Genomic DNA, 22,551 nt, shown 5'->3' on the forward strand with positions numbered 1-22,551 from the left:
TGTTCATACCTACTTTCATGTTTACACTGTGATAACTGCAATGATGAAAACTTTCATCCAGGATTAACCAAGGTAGGGCAGACCATACTTCAAAAGCAGGTACCTCTTTGTCCATGGTATTGAATGTTACCATTATCAACTTGGCTACTGTCATGGCAATAGAAGATCACTGACTCCAGTTTAGTACTTGAATGGGAGAAATTTCAAATAGGGTGTCTTACAATGTTTGCTCTAACCTTGGCCTAGATAAATATTATACCAAGAACCCTGGATAATTCTTCAAAAACTGTTATGTTTCCTGGTGACACTAACCATTAAAATTTCAACACAATGAAGGTGGCATGCAACAGACATCATGCTTGAATATGCAAAGGATCAATATTTCAGAGCAACCTCACAATAGGTAGATTGATGCCTATCCCATTTATATATAAATAAATATTATCCAACAGGTGTCTGCTTCAGAAATCACATTTGAATGTTGGATGTTTATAAGGTCATCATGTTATGCGTTCCATGGTTAGAGTTGGGTGGGTTCCCATAACTGTCATGGAATCGATGTGTTCATGAGAGCCATACTCAGTGCCATGCAGAATTCGGTGGTCCCATGTGTCTAGACCCAGGAGGACAGAAATGTTGCTCACTCAGCCACACTGGATTGTGCATCCACATCACATGTCTTGAGTCAGGAAAGTGCTTCTTTGCAGCAAGACAAATATCCACCAGTTAATGTGATGGTGTCTGGAGCTCCTTTGGCTACCACCATGGTGACCATTGTTGTGGCTTCCCATATCACAACAAGAGAGGCATACTGCCAGTGATGCACCTATGACAGCACTGGATAAAGTAGTGGTACTACTTCATCTTTTCATACAAGCTGTGGTTCTATGTACAGCATCATGATGGATGTATCCATGTGTGGAGGCTCCAAGGAGAACTAATGTTGAAAGACTGTATTTCTCATTGTTGTATTGGCCCAGCACCTCACATGATGGTACGGGGTGCCGGTGGGGTATACAACATGATCACCACTGTTTGACATACCCAATTATTTGAACAGCAGTCTTTTCATACCTGATCTGTTATGGGTGGTGACTGTGCCCTGCTTTCAAGTTCTATGTGATGTTATCTTTCAACAAGATAATGAAACCACATATTGTCCAGAGCTACATCAGTACAGAGGGTGTTTGACTGATGCCTCTTCCAGAGCATGTTCTCCTGATCTCTCACTCACTGAAAACATCTGGTCATGGGATGATGAGAGACTAGCATGCCACCACTTGCCAGCCACTGTGATTGATGAACTCTGGCAAGAGTTGAAGCAAATTGAAATGAGATACCTATATCCATCATACAAGTTCAGTTTGATTGTGCCCAACTGGGTCAGAGGAACTGTTGCTGCCAGAGATGACACGTCTGTGGGACAGACAAGACAAGAGCAGAATTAGTATGTTGGGTGAACACATCTTGTGGAAAACTATCAACAGATATCTTTATATTGACAACAGTATCACTCAGTATTTAGGAAATGTGGAATATCTGCTGTACCCTCCACCAAGACCACCTACAATAAATTGTAGGTGGTCTTGCCTCCACACAGTATATATCTAGGCGAGCGTGCATTTGTATATGATATCTGGCACTGCCTTTGAGTTATTGGAAGCCATCTAAAGAAAATGGATGCAGTATTCAGTTTAACAGTTATAGGTGCATACAACCAGAATGAAACCACTACTTAAAAAGGACCACATCCTTGGAGTTCTAACTATATTATAATGTGGGAAAATTACCCATCTCTATTGTTTTTTCTGCCAGATAAGTTATTGCTAAATTTAATTTCTTACTAACATATTTTAAATTGATTAATTTTTTAATGATAGTGCATCCCTGCTACTTTGTTTTTTAATTTCATATTACAGAAATACGTACCCCTCTGCACCAAATTTATTTGTGATGACTCTTCTGCGCAGTGGTAACATTTTAATAGTGTTACACTTAAAGTAGCTGAACTCACTCACAATGTAGAAATCACGAAATATCTAAGCGAAAAATGACAGTATTGAGATCTTAAAGCAGTTAAGCAAATAGATTATGAGAAATCACAAACACTTTGAGAGAGGCAGCAGATGACCAAAACCAGATCAAGAGACTCAGTAGATTCAGAAAGGCATAATGTAATTGTAAGTGACTTGTTTGCACTTTAATAAGTGTCTCTTGACAAGGACTGTAGGTGGTCTGCTACCCACTTCCACTTTGTTCTCACCTCATTTTGTGCTTTCATTCTCTCACACCTTCTTCTTCTTTTTCTCATCTTCTGCAGTAGAATGATTGGTTATGGTCCAGTGTGTGTGTGTGTGTGTGAGAGAGAGAGAGAGAGAGAGAGAGAGAGAGAGAGAGAATCTAATTTAAAGGCCATGATACAATTATAGCCTGTATAATGAACATTGCCACTTTACCCACAATTTACATCACTTGAAATTTTGTTTGTTTGTCTCTGTAATTTTAATACTACTAAAGACAATATCTTGCCTCTCTACAAGGATCTTGCTAATGAAAACAATACTTCTAAGACAAATATGGAACAAAGTAGTGGTAAGCATTGATTCAGTTTTTTGAAATATTACTGAATGGCATTAGTGGTATAGTACAGTCTGTGAAATGTAGGTAACTCATTTTGAATCTCAGCCACCACAACATTCTAGTTTGTCATGACTAGTAAAATCAGCAAATACTCCACTGGGAATAAGAGATTCATCCTTATATAGTCACTGTTCAGAATGAAAGTTTTAACTAAGTGAATTTGTGTTCAAATTGTAAATATCTCACAAATAAAAATTACACAACAATTATGCAAACATGTTAAAGTGACAGCATGGTTATAACAGGTAAAACAAAATCATCTGTTAAACATTGTACTCATAGAGATAGAATTTTATTGCATTCATGGAACTTTACACACTGTATCTTTCCGTAGCAGCATTGCAGCAGCTGAAATCTGCTGCTGAATTGACACAACACAATCTTTTTTGTATGTTGATAGAGTTATTTTACTCTTATATTATTCCTTCTGCAGTGGCAGTGTAACATTCGTGGGTGTCAAAGAAAAACTTTTCTTTAATACATGATAACTGTTAAAAAGTTATATATATATATATATATACAGATATATATGTATTTGTTTTTGGGCTGCAGCAAACAGAATGTATGTGTGTGCCTTTCTTTTCCCCTCTATTATAGGGTCTTAAATTTTGATTACTTTATTTAAAATTCTGGACTTGCTCACATAAAATTATTACAACATTTCGGAAGACTTTCATACATGACTGGTGACTCAAAAATTTTCTCTAAAGAACCACACGTTTATTACACTGCCTATTCCCTTGCACCCTATGTGGGTTAAAAGAAACTGGCACTGAAGAAATGAAGACATGAGCTATCAACATCAGTAGTGGATTCTTGTGCTGCACCAAGTCCACAAAATTTATTTCTATATTAGAATTATAATAATCATAATAATAATCATAATAATGTGTTTCTTATTCTTATCAGCAAATACTGAGGAACGTCATCCGTACTCCCCAAGTTATCTAACAGATCCAACTGATGGCTAAAATCTAGGAATTATGCATATTCTGCTACTGTACTTCTTGTCTTGCATACATACACAGAACCTTTAAAAAATAAACTGAATAACATAAGCAATATGCAGTTCATTCATCAGGAATATGAGTCTTAAGTACATAACAATATTTACATTTAGAATAACACTTGTCTCCTGCAATGACGCCCAATGCGCGGGGTATGGAGGGTCAGGATTAATTACTTTGAAGAGGTCAGAAATGTTCCCGCTCTATCAGACGTCATTCTTCCAAACTTTGCGAATCACAACAGATTGCTAGAACCGTTAGTTTTACATTTTTCAGATTTGCTATAATAATTACTATAGTAAGTTTCCTAATTACATTAATTTATACATTCCCTTGCCAAAAAATTAATACCTATTAATAGGAATTTCAAAAATGAACCTAATATAGATATCTTTCAACTTCATCATTATATAGAAACTGTAGTTTTAGACATTTGTAATTTCACCATGTATGACAGAATAACTGCCTGCCATCACAGATTTAATATGCAATTATGTTTCTGAATTTAGTAAGGTTGATCATGATTTTTAATTTTTTGGTCTGAATTTCTGATTTTGAAAATGAACTCTGACAGTACTACACTGAATTTGCAATGAAAGAAAAAAGTGTTTTAAAACCTCATTTAAGTTGATTGCATCAAGCACATGCAGTTTGGTTCATATTCCCACATACAAACATTATTCAAGTCCCCTCTTATTATAATTTATTATTTGATCCGGAAGCCCTCCACAGTATGATCACAAACTAGGCCTTTTCCCTGCAGCACATGACGTGCATGTCCACAAGTTATGATACAATAAATCTGGCAAGATTCTAAACACATCATATCCCTAAAAATGTTGATAACTAAATCTTTATTCCTTTTTGTTAAATAAAGGCATTATGGCTTGATCACAAAATTAAATGGCAGGTGAATGCACTTTTTCTCAAGTAACAGGCAAACTTTTCTCGCTGTCACTATTCCTCTCATGAGCACAGTGGCAGTGAATCACTAAGCTACAGAAAATGAAAACAACATGACAAAAACAAATGCTGAGAAACAGTTTACCTGTACCCAAGATGAAATCCTCAATTAAACACCTGCCAAATATCACACATTTCCGTAATGTCAACCCCTTCTGGATTTATGTTAGTTGTTTCCCCTGGCAGGTGAGTTGCTGGTCCCATTTCCTACCACATAAAATCACTCAAACAACAGTCCCAGTGTCCACTTGCTCATACTTCCTAAATGGCAGTAGTTTAGTGTACACAGATTGTATATATAATTTTCATCTCTGCTTCATAACAGTAAACAACTCCAAGAGTTCAGTGTGCGCTAACAGTTTACTCAGCTCACGTGCACAAACTCTTCTAAAAAAATAACTAAAGTAAAAAAAACAGCTGTGCACATTTCGTTGGATAGAATTGTCTGTTTTCCAGTTCTATTACAACTGTTCCAGAGTATTCCCAGTTGTCTGAGGCCTGAGGGCAGGACACGGTTGCTCTTCTCTGAGGGAAGAAGTGGTGGAGGCACGAAGATGGTCGTACACTCAGGCTCTCCTCTATCAGCCGCTGGCACCGGGATCTCGCGGGAACCGCCACCGGGCCCTCACACAACACACACGTGCGGTAGCAGCCTTGCTGCTCAGGGACAAACCAACACAACAAACCAACCCACTGTAGTAGTGACGGCAGGGTAAGAGGGACAGAAGGGTAATCTGATTTGGGGAGGAAATGGAAGGGCGGGGCAGGAAACTCTTATGCAATATGTTTATTTATATATATGTGTGTGTGTATATATATATATATATTTTTATATATACATATATATATATATATCTTTTTCATTTACACTATTTTTATTCTGCTTGTGCCTAGTTATACTACTACTAAACATGTCCTGATCCATACTCTGGTGACAACTATTGAAAATTGAGCACCTGAACGCTGGTGACGTCAGTTTTACAAGTACACAAGTTTAAAAAAAAATAACACCAATCCGTCCTTTTATGACAGGAGATACTCTCCCTTATAACAATTTATTTACAGAGGAGAAGATATTTCTAGTCTTTTGAATATTTCTTAATGCTTTAAGTTTAAAGTCCTGGCAGTGTACGTACTTAGAATTTGTCGCGAAATTTTATATACACGACGGTACAGTGGATGTAAAAAATTGTTTCACTTATTATTTTTATATTTTCTATTTGATTTTGCGCTGGGTTTGGGATTGATATTAGTGCCACAGGCAACTTACAAGTTAAGTTACCAGAAATTGTCAGAAAGGGAAGGGTTCAATGGTACAGGTGTCCCGCACCTTGTAGAGTTGAAAATGGCATGTTACCGTGGATGGCTAGAGGATGATTGTGGAGCTTGAGGAACAGGGAACCAGTTGTATTTGTTTGCTGACTCTAGTGGCCTGTGTATTTTTCCATTGTTTTCTATATTTATGAATGTGATAAATTCATACAAGTCATTTCTAAAAAAAGGAAGATTGAAATTTATAACATCACACTGTGGAAAACGGCACTGTCCACACGGCAACAGCATCCCTCCCAATGGTTATCTCGCTCCACCAGTCTATATAAAAAAGTGATAAGACTATTCAAGTAATGTTTCTCAAATTCAAAACCCACCACATTACCCAACAGGTCTCACAGGTCCTCGTGAACACGTTCGACGGAGGCAACCAGATTCCGGTCTCAACAGTGTTTGCAAGGAAACAGCCCGTTGGTGGAGCTGGAGATGTCTCCCTCCCATTGGAGCTCAGCGCCGCAGGCTATGGCGCAGGTACACGAAGCAGGCCTTGCCATGCTCCGACACCAGCCCGTACAGTCGGCCTTCCAGCATCGTCAGTGACACTGAGAAGTTACCGACGTTAAGAGTCTCCCAGTGTCAGACAGCACTGTTCGGGAACCGTGGTGGGGGTAGCGGGGGGGCCTGTGTCCTGCTGGTCAGCAAAGCAGCAGTTGAAACGAGTTCTCGCGATGAGCGCTCGGAGGCAGCTGCAACATCATATGCAAAATCAGTTTATTATAGTCAGTCTTTTCACATACATTTTCTCAGGCTCAGATTTATCCTCAGCTGGATTGTCCAAAAATGATTAAAATGAAACAGTCGTTAGTGCTTATTCAAATAGCAACTGGAAGCTGATTACCAGGCACTGAAAATGGCTGTAACTGCACTGGAAGTGTAAACTGCTTTAAGAACGTGTTTTGATTTTGTAAAATATTTTGACATCAATTTTGCAGATATATTAATGCTAACAAATGAATTTTACCTTTCTGAGAGTACACAAGAAATCCAGTGTAAAACTGGAATTAGTCTAATTGTTATTGTAATGACTGGTCACAATATTTCAGCAGAATTTTTTTTCAATTAGAAATCAATTGCTGGAAAAGCATGCATGCATTTCCATCATATTTTTCTTCCAGGACAAGGTTTGTAGCTCACAATTTCTAGCACAACACAAACAATGTTACTGCTTACATGACATATTTTTTCCCAAATTAGAAGTGTATTATTTGATAGTGACTTTTTAACTTGCCACTGAAAAAGTAAATCTCATGGAATATTTGATTTCAGCATTTCTGACCATCACTTTGAGCAATCACTGTTAAATAGCCTGTTCTATTAAATTCATTTTCTTTCTATATAAGCATTCTTGGTCATAAATTCATGCGGAAATGACACCAGAATTACGATATCAGTTATCAATAGGCAGCTTGAATGCCAGTGGCAGAAAGTTTATGCAATGAAGTCATTTATTTCTCATAACAAGCAAAGTTTAATGAAAAGGCACAATAATAAGTTACTGAAGGTGAAAGTTGTGATGTATATTGGACATAAACTGTACCTATGAGAAAGTGTTATGATGCTAGATATGGCAACAAAGGCAGCACTAGAAGGACACCTCCATTTTAACAAAAGATATGGTGTTTCAATTATAGATTTAGTGCACACTCCATAACTTGGCACTGGGTGGGTGAGAGGGATAGTGCTGCTAGGAGCCTTCAAAGCATATGAATTGCTCTTCCAAAGCATACAGAAGATAAAGAAATAAACACATATTTTTTTACTGTATTTTGTGTTTTACAAGAGCAGAATGCAAGTGCTGTCACTTAAATGTTTTATTATAACAGAAACTGCTACAAATTACTACTATAAAACTCCTTCACAGACAGTAGTGTTTGAAATGACTGTTGTTATTAGCTGATTTTTATGAAGTTCAGTAACACCTGCAAAAGTAAGTAGTTGTTGTGCACCTTTGACACCTACTGCTGGAGAATTGTAATGCTAAAGTGAGGGTGCATATGATGCCAAAAGTAGGAGTTGTGATGGTAACAAATACTGGAGGGATATTTTACATTCAAAAATTTTGATGTGATACCCAGACTGCACACAATGTGCACAAAAATATCTTCTGGCTTCACTTGGATGAGAGGAGATGTCATATTAACTGTTATGAGCAGTTGAAAAGGAGTAGGTCATAAAGTCAGTGTAGATTTTGATGCCAATGGGAAATTAATGCTGTATTTTCAAGTGACTGATGTGGAGTTCAACTTTAAATGTCAAAATGTCTTAACAATGATACTGCAGCTGACTTAATCCATTGCACTATTTTATTTACATTACTGCCTTTGCAAACAGTGTTCACTGAAAGATACCAACAGCAAAATATTACTAGCTGTTTTACCACTAGAAATCTAAGTTGTTGTTTAAAAGTCCCAAACGAATTGTAATACCTGTATGGTAATTCAAAAGGTCAATAGATGTAAAGTATTTCTAGATGAGACATTGTATGTTGGTAACAAAAAGCAAAAATAGTATGGGTTTCCTTGTTAAATTTTATAACCTTAACAGAATGTATATTAGAGAGATTCAAGCCAACCTAGAGGCTCACTGGCAATTGTTCTTCCCACAAGTTATTCGCAACTGTAACTGGAAAAGAGAGAAGTGACAGTTGTACACAAAGTACCCTCCACCACACATTGAAGGGTGGCTTGCAGAGTATAGATGTACCAGGTGGTTGAAATTAAAGTGCATCTACTTGCACAGGTCCTGTGTGGGGTGTAATTATCATGTGACAGCAAAACTTGGCAGATATGGGAAAGCATTAGTGCACAACTGATTCACATTGGAAAAAAATTAGTTCCAATTTTGACAATCAGGTGCAAATTTGACACTGTACAGCATTTTTTTGATTTCTCTGGTGCTCATATGGAACAAATTGTGCAAGTGGTGGTTAGTAATAAAATCAACATTAAGCGTTTCTCACTTGTCTGACGTATCTGCACACGTCCTGTCCGTAGTCCATTATGTAGGGGAACATTTCTACACATGTTTCTTGCATTCACAGATCCAGATTTGCACCTGGTAGCCAAACTTGCAACTATTTTTTTTTTCTAGTGCTGATCGGCCTGCACTAACACATTAGAACATGTACCAAGTTTCGCTGCAATGCTACAGACATCAAAAATGTTTTGCATCACCCCATTTCCCAGAACTCCTGAAGATAGACATTGACTGTGAATATTGTATCATAGACACAGTCCCTTTCACTATTCACCGAGTGAGGTGGCGCAGTGGCTAGACACTGGACTCGCATTCGGGAGGACAACAATTCAATCCCGCGTCCGGCCATCCTGATTTAGGTTTTCCGTGATTTCCCTAAATCACTCCAGGCAAATACCGGGATGGTTCCTCTGAAAGGGCATGGCCGACTTCCTTCCCCATCCTTCTCTAATCCGATGAGACCGATGACCACACTGTCTGGTCTCCTTCCCCAAACCAACCAACCAACCACTATTCAGAAATGTCACTAAGCGCACCCAAGGATGTAAACAACCATGCATGAGCAGTGCCTATTAGATGGATGGGGGTCTGACAGCCATTCAGTTCCAGTCATTCCATGAGGGAAGGAGGTACACGGATCATGTTGTCTGTAGATCAACCATGCCTAGACAGTCAGTAACACAGTTTGATTAGATCCGCATTGTTACTTTGTGCCACGAACGGCTCTCAGCAAGAGTAGTGTCCAGGCATCTCAGAGTGAACCAAAGTGATTTTGTTCAGACATGGAGGAGATACAGGCAGGCAGGAACTGTCAATGACATGCCTCGCTCAGGCCATCCAAGGGCAACTACTGCAGCAGATGACCACTACCTATGGATTATGGCTCAGAGGAACTCTGACAGCAATGCCACCATGTTGAATAATGCTTTTTGTGCAGCCACAGGACGTCATGTTATGACTCAAACTGTGCACAATAGGCTGCACGATGCACAACTTCACTCCCAATGTCCATGGTGAGGTCCATCTTTGCAACCATGACACCATTCAGCATGGTACAGATGGGTCCAATAACATGCCAAATGGACTGCTCAGGATTGGCATCATGTTTTCTTCACTGATGAGTGTCACATATGCCTTCAGCCAGACAATCGTCGGAGATGTGTTTGGAGGCAACCTGGTCAGGCTGAACACCTTAGACACACTGTCCATCAAGTGCAGCAAGGTGGAGGTTCCCTATTGCATTGTGGTGACATTATGTTGGGGCAACGTATGCCGCTGATGGTCATGGAAGGCACTGAAACAGCTGTACAATACATGAATGCCATCCTCTGACCGTTAGTGCAACCATACAGGCAGCATATTGGTGTGGCATTCATCTTCATGGACAACAGTTTGCACTCCCATTGTGCACATCTTGTGAATGACTTCCTTCAAGATAATGATATCACTTGACTAGAGTGGCCAGCATGTTCTCCAGACATGAACTGTATCAAACATGCCTGGGATGGACTGAAAAGGGCTGTTTATGGACAACGTGACCCACCAACCACTCTGAGGGATCTACACTGAATCACCATTGAGGAGTGGGACAATCTGGACCAACAGTACCTTGATGAACTTGAGGATAGTATGCCACAATGAATACAGGCATGCATCAATGCAAGAGGATGTGCTACTGGGCATTAGAGGTACAGCGATCTGGACCACCACCTCTGTAGATCTCGCTGTATGGAGGTACGACATGCAATGTGTGGTTTTCATGAGCAATAAAAAGGGCAGAAATGATGTTTATGTTGATCTCTATTCCAATTTTCTGTACAGGTTCCAAAACTCTAGGAACCGAGGTGATGCACAACTTTTTTTGATGTGTGTATAATTACAGCCCAAATTGGATCTCTGTGACTAGCTGCACTTGGTAATTACTATTAGCAAGTAGGTGTGGAGGTAGATGTGTATCAAAATGTCATATTATTGCAACTGTAAACAGAAGGAATATGTTTTTTATTTACTAAAATATTTGTTTTATAACCCTTGTAAACTGATTCACCTAGCCAATTAAAAATGGAATCTGCAGTTAAATGTGGAATCAGATCTATGCAGTGTGACATTTTCTACATACAAAAGGCAATTCCAGGGAACAGTCCTACAACCTACCTAGAACTGAACCTCCAAAATTTAATTTGTTAACACTTATCCTTGCAGCTATCTAGCCAGAGACAAGTAGTGTATGGAGAATTTTAAATCAAATGTCTCTTTTTCAGCTGAAAGGGCTGTAAACCACAAATGTTCTAAAGAACTACTTCAACATCTCAATGAAGAAAAAATGGGAGGAACCTTTTTCCAAATTCAGTCATAGGCTTAGGAAAATATTGTAAATATGTAACAAGACAGCCACAGCAAATTATGACCTTATGAGAGAGCAGCAGCATAAAAAATATGGGGATTATCTAAGAACAAATGTGATCACTGTGTCCTGCAAGATTGTAAATATGCCTTCATTTTTAGAAGATGGGAAAGGGAAATTATCTCATCAAACCATAACAAATTTCAATCAATAGTATCAGAGTTTGACAATATTATGAAAATGATAGATTGCTACTTATGATATAGTGAAAATGTTGAGTCGCAGACAGTCACCACAAGGAGTAGAAAACACACACACATTCACACAAACACAACTCAGCACAAGTGACCACTGTCTCTGGCTGCCAAGGCCAGTCATTCGCCAGGAGAAGACCTTTGGGCCAAAAGTTGACTTGTTTTGCAATCTTTTTGTTGTACCTGTCTGTGACTCAACATCTCCACTATATGGTGAGCACCAATTTATCCTTTTCATAATATTGTCATTTTCCTTGGGATCAAAGGTTCAGGAGGAGTGAAATGTGTGCTGCAATGTAAGAAATAGATACATCACTTTGATTAAATTGCAACCCATAAATTTACTCATCAACACATTGTCATGATATGGGTAATGACAGATCTCAGTCTATTCATTTTCAGCAATCTCAGAACTTCGGAGTCTTGTGCCAAGCAAGCAGTGTTTGACACTGCATACATACTTCTAAAAAAAATCAAATATTTGTAAGACTATTCCGTTGATTAACATTCACAGTATGCAGTAGTAGGTATTGTATACAGTATAATGGCATTCACTACGATCAACTTTCTTTTGCTTCTGTGACAGAGTTTGCTCAGCATAAGAGCCTATAAAAGGATGTATGAAGATACACATAACTCATATTCTTCATAACAGTTGTGCAATAATGACTCCTACATCTGTTTACAAAACTGCATACTGTAAAGTCATTTTCTTAAATTTGGAATGGTATATATTACAGAAGTGCTTCAAATGTAAAAAGGCATAAGCAAGAACTCCTAGTTATTTATAACAGTGTAAAACAGTTCTTTATTTTCCAATTTTACATTACTAAGAGCTCAAAACAGCCACCACCAACACCAGTTCCCTTTTCTTCACACTTGGAAACTTGTCATCAATATTTGGTTATAATATAGTCATTACACAAAACTCACTCCTAAAAAATCTAAGTATATTAAGTGTTCCGTCACTATACATATATGAGCTGATTATCTTTGTACACAGTAAAGCTGATTTATTTGCAGCAAATAATTTTCAACATGATTACTACACCAGAACTAAAAATAATTTTATGCTGCCCACCCACCGTATAAAACTTTACGCTCGAACTCCACATTATATGGGTATGAAAATTTATAACAAAGTGAAAGGAAGAGAATTGCTCAGCATAAATTTAGAAACACTGAAAAAATCCTTATATGAGAAACTAGTGCAGAAAGGCTACTATTCAGCAGAAGAATTCATAAATGACAACCTGAAAATTTGAGCAGGAGAGAGCAAGTATTTAGGACAGTTAATTTTTAAAAGTTTGTTACTTTTGCAGAAAAATTATTAATTGCTTAATTAGTTATTCAGTACCATATATTATATTACTGATATTGTAAGGAAAATTGTAAATCCAGTTTTTGCATTTTGACTAGTCTCTTAAGCCAATGGCTTGAAATTGTATGTTATAAGACAATAAACTTTTATTCTATTCTATTCTGTTCACAATAAAATAGTTGTTGTCTCTGTCCATTTCTACAGTTTTTGTACACAGTAGATAATACCTGTGGTGAGAATTTTCAGGGTTATTTACTTTCATCTAATTTCAATAATAAAGTTGAAACTGAAAACTAAAAACTGAAAGGTTATAGACTTTAACATTGCATCAAGAGTGCATGTAAATATAATAAATGCAAAAATAATGAGATCAAGAATCAGAATATTCAACAAAAAGAGACAGAGAGAGAGAGAAAGAGGAACAAAAGACTAAAATAGATCAATAAAGGATGTGGAAAGTTAAAAAGAAATGTAACATTATGAATCACTAATTTTCACTAGGCTCAAGTAAAGTCACTGAGAGAAGTTAAAATAAAGAAGTGCTACATTGATAGTTGAATGTCTGGAGGCACCACCAGTTCTGTAAGTTTTAACAGAAAAGGTGAAAACGATCATTAGCAAATAATCCATGACACAGGAAACTGGAATAAGGAGGCTTGACAGGAAGGAAAATTTGTAAATAAATAAATACACACACCTACAGAAAAAGTAAATCTATGCTAATATATAAAGGGGAAATGTTGTTCCCAAAAAAATTTTTAAACTGATTTACTTCAGATTTTTTAAACAACAATGAACAGAGTTTCTGTTCAAACCAACTACAAGAAAGAAAATGCTGTGCTGCATTATGAAAATGCGTGGTTTTATTTCCTTTCTCACAGTTAGTTTTAAGTATGGTAGCAAGGCATCTAAACCAAACTATTAGACAAATTGTTTCTCTCAAATATATTGTTTCTCTCTCTGACACACACACACACACACACACAAATTGTATACACAGTAGTGTGCCATTTCATTTTCTTGGTCAAGGTGAATTATAACAGAAAACCTCTGTATTATGAAAGTTGTATTCATGGCTTATCAGTTTGTGATTAGAATGCTACTGTGCAATCTGAATTCATCCAAAACTTTCTACTGCAACCTGTTCACAGACTAAAACTATGTGAAATAATGTCATTGAAGCTACTATCCTTGCAGATCCAGGAGCCGGAGAGGTCTCACATACCCAGTATACCAATTATCCTTTTACCCATTCAGTTTAAGCAAACCACGTTTTTGTTTGCAGTAGCAGTAAAGAATTCTCAAGGTTGGATTGGAATTAGTTTATGATCAGAGTGTGTTTAGCATGGTCAGTTGTATGTGCTCTTTCGCCAGCTCTTATCACACAATTATTTTCTTGTAGAAACACAGTGTCCCAAAAACTAAAACTATATATATTAGGACATAAGCTATATATTTTTAAACAACAGTTTTTCTTCATTTCAGTGAGTTTGAACTACAAAAGCAGGGCATTTAAACAATTAGACAAATTTTTCACATGGTCAGTTGTACGTTGTCCCATCATGAACTGGTAGTTCAGAAAACCATTTCATACTCTTACGACAAAGTATCCAAGAAATAAAAAAAATGTATATTCTGAAGTATTGTAACCATATTGTGTACATAAATGTAAAAAAAAAAACAGTTAAAACAATGAAAACAAAACATGAAAACTAAGGATTCTTTTTCTGTCATATGTTTCCTTATTAACTTCAAAGTTTGTATCTTCAAAGTGACCTAAGTCACAATAAGAAGCCAAAATCATGACACAATTCACATATCCACATCATGATGTATATCCAATTCCCATACATATTTAGCAATTGTGAAGCATTGCTGGGTTCACTAGTAGAATATTATAAAAGTATCCACCATGTTTAACAACTTTAGTACCCTCTAAATTACACATTTTCTATCATATAATGATGTAAGAGCCTGGAAAAATATCTTACAGCAAACAAATACAAGCAGTGAGCAAAAGAAATTGAGTTTCTAGGTGGTAGCTGCATGGAAATAATGATACATTGTATCACTGGGCACCAGTTTGAACGATAACTTTTCACAGATGGTTGGAAACATGGGATTTACTAATAAACAAACAAAGACAGAAGGAATGAGGTTCAGACTTCCATCTAGTGACCTAAATTTTTAGTATTAATGGTTTCCATAAATTCTTATTATGTCACACACTTGAATGGTTGCTTCGGGGGAGGGGTTTATGACTTTGTCACTGACAAGATGTTAATCTTCCTCCCTCCTTTTCAACCAATATAAGGAAAAAGCATTATGCCACTTAGTAGTGGTAATTCTGACTATGATGATGTTTATATAAGAGTATTAAATATTCTGCTTGTTTGATAGCATCATCCTTGAGCTCTCTTTGGAAACATTCAGTGACTCAAGGGATATATTCTGACAGATTTAAATATACTGCAGTGACACCTAACTATAAAAATGAATGTAAGCAACTCACTTATAATATTAAAGACCCATTCACTACTTCCTGTGCTTCCAAAAATTGTTGAGAGTGTGGTTTACAATGGAATACGGACTCAGTTTTTTTCCACATTTCTTAATGGTCTCTTGTTTTCACTTTTGTAAAGGATACTGTACAATGTGTATATGATATCACAAATGAAGTCCTGGCAGGGCTATACAACAAAAATTATTCTATTGGTGTATTCTATGATATACTTTGGAAACTAAAATGTTGTGGCATTAATGTCATCCCCCTTGCATGGATCAAATCTTACTTCATAATAGAAAATAGAGGAGCACATTAATAAATTGCACTAATGGAATAAATATAAAGTCAGGAATATGAGACATGGGGTCTCTCAAGGTTCATTGTCGCTTCCCATTGAAATACTGATTCACACAGATGCAATTCTAACACCTTAATTTTAAGTCTTGATCTCAAAAAGACTCATACTGTGTGATTTTGAAAGAAAACCTTACCAAGGGAATTAAATTTATTGAGTTGAAATGAATGAAGTCAATGGAGATGAAGTCAGTGACAATGAAATAATATCAGCACAGATCATTCAGAAATTCTGTATTGGATTAGGACTTGAATCCAGATATCTTGCTTATTGTTAGCAGTTGCCTTTACCATTAGGCTATCTGAGCACATTCCAACACCTTATTCAGACTGTCATTGCCACTGATGTTTCCTCCTAATATTTATGAATGCTACAACCAGTCATTCTTTACATTACAGATTTTTTGAGTGTTTTCCAGTGATATCATTTCATTTCATTGATCTTCATTGATTTCATTCTCATTGGCACCTTCACTTAATTTCAGTGGACTTAATTCAGTTGGTACATGCCACTATTATTAGGTAAGGCATGGTGCCCAAGAAATATCAGGTGTGACAAAAAAGTAACAGAAATTTTTATTTTTCTTAAACAACCTTTCTTCATTCATCAACATCAACTTTGTCCTCTTCAAAGTAATCCTCTTCAGGTACAATACGTTTGTGCAAGCACATTTTCCAGTCTTGGAAACACTTCTGGAACTTATTTTTTGCTATGGTATTCAGCGTCTTCAGCAATTCTGTTTTTATTGTATCAGTGGTGGTAAAATTAGATTCTTTCATGGTTCTCTTTAGTCTCCAGAATAGAAAGAAATCACAGGTGGCCATGTCCAGTGAATACAGTGACTGAGGCAATATAACACTTTTTTTTCCAAAAAAATGATGAACAAGCATTGAGGTGTGAGCAGGAGCATTATTGAGATGCAGTTTCCATTAATGGTTTTACCACAATTCTGTTCATTTTCTTTGAACTGCTTCATGCAAATGTCACACATCTTCCAGGCCATAAGGCAGGATCTCATAAATGCACTATCCCATAGTAATCAAAGAAAACAGTGAGAAGAACCTTTACTTGTGATCAAATTTGTCGAATTTTTTTCAGTCTCAGCTCTTCAGGTCACTGGGTCTTTGTTTTGATGTCATATCCATATATCATGTTTCATCACCTGTTATAACCTTCTTTAAAAATTCTGGATCATTGTCAGTTTCACTCAGCAGTTCCTGAGACCATGATGTCGGGATCATGGATTTACTTCAAACTTTGTACACCTTTAGTAGGCCATTAAAACAATGTAATCTGAAAATAGTAAGTGCACTACTCTGTAAATTCCAAGAAAACTGGAAAAGGTGTTTTACATGTCTTTTATGTAAATTATGTATCTGTGCTAAGTGGCTTAGGTGTAAGAAGTCCTTGTGGTTATGTGGTTAGCATTTGAACATGGCAAGAGGAGTCACTGGTTAAGCAACAGCTTGAATCCCACTTACATTTACTTTTTTAATCTATATTTATAATCACAGGTATCATTATTTTATTTATATGACATTTAAGAGGTAATATAATGAAAAAAAAAAAAACACGTGTATTGGCATGAGGTATTTGCATAAAGTATCAATTTATGTTTTCCGTGTCTGTATGACAAATAACATCCTACAACATGTTATGTTGAAAGCACATATCACATATAATTCTGCATTACCATTTTGGTCTGGCATTTTATGACTTACTATATCACTGATTGTGAATAACGTCATTCGCATCATTATTTATTGAGGTTTGGCTTGGGCTTTCCAAGCCTGTCCCTTGTCCTTGAAAATTTAATTACAAATAGTAAATAGTCAAATCAAAGTGAAGGGTATGTTATTAAGAATAACTACATAATTCAGAGAAGCTAGTATTCAGGAGGAGGCAGAAGGGGGCAGAGAAGATCCAGATGGCTTGGATTATGAAGCAGCCATTGAAATCAAGCACCATAGCTCAGTAAAATATTCTACCACTGGATAGTCCACATAGCTGTTGGTCACAGTTTTGCAGTGGCCATACATCAGGGTGGGAAGTCAGGCCAACATAAAAGTCTGTGCAAAATTTTCAGCAGTGCTAATACTGCTTTCGCAGGTTGCCCTTCATCTGATAGGGTAGGATATGCACTGGAATAGGTTTTGAAGTTTGGCCTTGAATAGGCATATGGTCCATGTAGTATAGGGTTGGTAATAAGTGTGGTCTAAGAACAGACCAGGATGTTTTATAGATTGTGTGAGTGACTGAATATCAAAGGATATTGAAGGATTATGGGTATGATGATCTTCATTTCCAGGTATGATGTTCTTCATTAGGTATGACGATAGGATGTTGGAGGCCTGGCCAAGAGAGTGGTTTTCTTATTCAGATCTGGTGTGATATAGCGTAATGGGGACAATAAGTGCTGGGGGGCCGTGCGCGATTAGCCGTGCGGTCTAAGGCGCTGCAGTCATGGATTGTGCGGCTGGTCCCGGCGGAGGTTCGAGTACACCCTCGGGCATGGGTGTGTGTGTTTGTCCTTAGGATATTTTAGGTTAAGTAGTGTGTAAGCTTAGGGACTGATGACCTTAGCACTTAAGTCCCATAAGATTTCACACACATTTGAACATTTTGAAGGGCTGGGGGGCTTGCATATTTGCAACTAGTTCATGGAGGAGGATGGCGTATTGCGGGTATGTGCGGTAACATTTGAAGAGCAGTGTTTGTCTGTGAAGGCCTTAGTAAGACCTTTAAAGTACTGCTGACCATTATGCAGAAGACTGTTTAGTATGAAAGAGATGGCAGTCTCAAAATGGAGGTACTGATGATGGTTGATTGACCTGATATGGGTGGAGAATGTCATGGAGCCACTGAATAGTTGGGGATTAATATCAGGAATGTGTCACTTTGGGCTGAAGAGGACTAGGGAAGTGGATAAGAGAGAAGCTATTGAGGTGGTGGAAGGAATGTGAATAAAATGTTTTGGGCTCAAATTCTGATTATAAAGATATGATCAGTGAACCTGAACAAGATGAGGAGTTCAAGGTCTGATTGGCTGGAAAGATTTCCTCTAGATGATATCAGAAGGATATATTACTGTTCACCGCATAAGGAGGAACTGAGTCACAGGCAAACACATTGAAAAAAATGCTAGATGTATTCAGCTGCCACAATAAGTCCTGCATCAGGCATAAAAAAACTTGCGCACATTCCCACAAACACAATTCGCCTGTCTGCAAGTGAATGCCTGCTCTGTGGTGAGTGGTAATCTACCCTTTTCCTATTGTTGTTATTTCATTCTGGATTTTCCATTGTTTTGATTTTCCTTCTAGATGTGGGTGATGTGGGTGACCTGTGGGTGCCCATGGCTATGCTGTGGATTAGTTTGTATACCTTCTTCTCACAGTAGAAGTAGTTATAGGTTAAGACATTGTTAATTAGGTGACTGAGGAGTGATGTGATTGGACCTGAGTCTATAGAAGTAGTCTTTGAAAGCAGCAAGTCCATGAGGATGGTGAAGTTGGAGTACAGGGGGAGTGCATCAACAGTGACAAGTAGGGATCCAGTTTGTTATGGGATGGAGATGTTTGAGAGGCACTGAAAGAAGAGATTTGTGTGCTTAATATGGAAAACCAGGTTGCAGGTGATGTGTTGGAGGTTTTGGTCAATCAGAGCCTAGATTCTTTTCCATTACAGCAGAGCAACTTTCTTCAGCCAAATATCCTGGATGACTAGGTTTAGACTAGGTGTAGAACGTTTGCATCTGGGTGGCAGGGGAGGGGGTCTATTATAATTGACCAAAAGTGTTTGTTGACAAAGGAAGTTTTGATGTTGTTTTTTGGTGAGGTTGATGGCAAAAATGATTTTGTGCTGTAAAAACTGAGAGACAGAGATTAGATCTTTGATCAGTCAAGCAGAATTTAGGTGTGAGGCTACATGAAATTATTTTTACTTCTAGTATCATTTAGTATAATTTTGGATTTCACAGTTCATCATAAACTTAATCTAATTGTTAGTCATATGTACTAATACATTGACTCCCAAAAGGTATTTAATTGTATGAATCTCAAGGTCCCTGAATAGGCAATATGTTCAGTTATCAACTTAACACATTATTCTTACTGCACGCATCTACAAAATAAACAGTTTCTTTACCTTAGCTGCATTGCTGCAGAACATTATGTCATAGGGTGGTATTATGTGAAAGAATTTGAGCAATCCTCTATTTAAGTCAAAACAGTGAGACAGATTTCTATGTGCAAAGCAGGCAAAGCTGAAATTTCTAGTTAACATGCTGGTGCCACTTTAATTTATTACTGATCTCAATTTCTAGGAGCTTCAAATGTGGAGCCTCATTGTCCATTGAGCTCTTCTCCTGGCATATGTAAGCCACTTTTATCTGTTTGGAATTCATAGTGTTAGCCTTTGTAAGATAACAAGATCTCATATTATTAATTCAGAGTGAGTGAGTGACGGAAATCCATTTGTTGGAAAAATTGTGACAACAAACAATCTACTATGAATTTTATTGGTTCATAGTGGATGGGGTTTTGCTAAACATAAATAAAGGCACCAGATTTAATGATGAAGTCTATTATGATGCATCATTAATTCATAATGAAACACTGGAAAATCCAGGATGGAATAATGACAATATTATGAAAAGGATAGTAGATACTCACCATATACCGGAGATGCTGAGTCACAGATAGGTACAACAAAAAGGCTGTCAAACAAACCGGCCTTTGTCAGAATTAGACAAAACACCAACACACACACACACACCAACACACACACACACACACATGCAACTCATACACACATGATCACTGTTACTGGCCTTGGCAGCCAGATATTGTGGTTATGTGTGTGTGTGTGTGTGTGTGTGTGTGTGTGTGTGTGTGTGTGTGTGTGTTTGTGTGAGTTGCGTTTGTTTGAATGTGTGTGTGTGTATATATCTATTGCCTGGTTCTGACGAAGACCTGTTAGGCTAAAAGCTTTGTTTGACAGTCTTCTTGTTGTGCCTATCTGTGATTCAGCATCCCTGCTGTATGGTGAGTAGCAACTATCATTTTCATAATTCTTAATGAAACATTTGTATGACAAAGAAGATTGTTTTTAACTTAAAAAACAAAATCCATCTGATGATGTACTTGTTACTAGTTCTTGGGTCTAAATTTAGATGATAAATTATTGTGCAGACAATATATAAAATATATCAGCCATCAGTTTGCAACTTTGTATTACTTTTTATTTGTATTTCGTGTGTGCAGATCTTTCAGTCATTTTTTTTTTTTCAATTTTACCACATAACAATTTCTTTATTGTGCATGTACAGTATAGTAGGATGAAGACATGATTAAATTTATAGGTGATAGATGATTTGAGTGTGAGTGTGTGTATGTGGCGGTGGTGGTGGTGATGGTGGTGGGGGTTATATACAGAATGCAAAATTTACTACACTGAATCACCACCTCTGCCAGCAAAAACAGCTCTAACTCAGCTGGTCAATATACAGAACAGAACTTAAATGACAGCTACAGGTATATCATTCCATTCTGCTTCAAATAGATGGCATAGATCATCAATGATAGTGCCTGAGTGGTGTTGGCATGCCAGTCTCTCATTAAACTGTGACTAAATGTTTTAAAGGTTGAGAGATCTGGAGAACCTAATGGCCAGGGCAACAGTCAAGAGAAAGATAATGTCACAGAGACTTCAAAGATAGGGAACAGCCACCAATCTTGACCCATCAGAAATGCAATGGCTGCTTTCTATAATATCAGTTGTGCAAAACAGAGACGAATGTGTTGTATACCAAATGGTACTCCATATCACCACACCAGGTGTTGGGCCTGTATGATGATGACAAATACAATCTGGCAGCATCCATTCTGCTTGGAGGTTGACACATAAAAATGCGATGCTATCCAAAATATCCAAGAATCTCGTTGTACCGGTCAAAACAATAGCAGTAAGATATTCCACCACCAGATGTCTTGAGGTACACGTTTTAGCTACTGCTGTCATCTTTTGTGCATGCAGTTATGAGTTATAGTGGTGCATCTCAAGGAAATGTTTCAGTGCTTCTGCAAACTGTGAAATGGATAATGTGAAGGAGCAATGTATTTGCATCAAATTCTGTTTTAAGTTGAAGAAAACTACAGGCGAAAACCACCACATGCTGGCAGAGGCATTTGGTGAGAGTTGACAGAGTCAAGTAGGAATATTTGAGTGGCTCAAGTACTTCAAGGAAGGCCAAGAATCTGTGAAAGGTGACAAACATTCTGGTCAACTGTCAGTATGCATAACACTGGAAATGATCGTGAAAGTATGTGATGTTATTCATGAAGACTAAAGGCAAACAATTCACAATATTTGTGACAGACTTGGACTGTCATACCGTACATGTCAATGAATTCTAGCTGATGAACTGAACATGAGTCAAATCACAGTGAATTTTGTCCCTCGTCTTCTGAGCATCGACCAGCGAAACCTCAGGAACCAGACACACACTGAGCTGCAATAAAGAGTTCAAGAGTGTCCAAAATTCTTATCCAGAATCATACCAGGTGATGAATCTTGGGTCTACAATTATGACCCTGAAACAAAGCAGCAGTCATCACAATGGAAAACGATGAAAGAAACTCAACATTTTTTTTTTTTTTTTTTTTTTTTTTTTTTTTTTTTTTTTTTTTTTTTTTTTTGGGGGGGGGGGATATTGCATAAGGAGTTTGTTATACCAAGTCATACTTTCAACAGGCAGCTTTACTGCAAGGTATTGAGACAACTGAGGGAAAATGTTCATCACAGATGGCCAGACACTAAAAAGAAAGATTGTTTGATGCACCATTATAATTCA

General features: G+C 37.4%; 1 protein-coding gene across 2 annotated transcripts in view; it reads right to left on the reverse strand.

Moving 5' to 3' along the window:
* Positions 1-3,690: 3,690 nt before the first annotated feature.
* Positions 3,691-22,551, reverse strand: part of LOC126260852 (glucose transporter type 1) — a 522,947-nt gene continuing 504,086 nt past the window's right edge. For both annotated transcript variants that reach the window (XM_049958265.1, XM_049958264.1), the window contains one exon: positions 3,691-6,628. In XM_049958265.1, coding sequence (XP_049814222.1) covers positions 6,502-6,628 — 127 coding nt within the window. In that variant the 3' untranslated portion in view covers positions 3,691-6,501. The remainder of the gene's footprint in view (positions 6,629-22,551) is intronic.

The sequence above is a fragment of the Schistocerca nitens genome, chromosome 5, assembly GCF_023898315.1.
Source record: "Schistocerca nitens isolate TAMUIC-IGC-003100 chromosome 5, iqSchNite1.1, whole genome shotgun sequence".
Classification (NCBI taxonomy): domain Eukaryota; kingdom Metazoa; phylum Arthropoda; class Insecta; order Orthoptera; family Acrididae; genus Schistocerca; species Schistocerca nitens.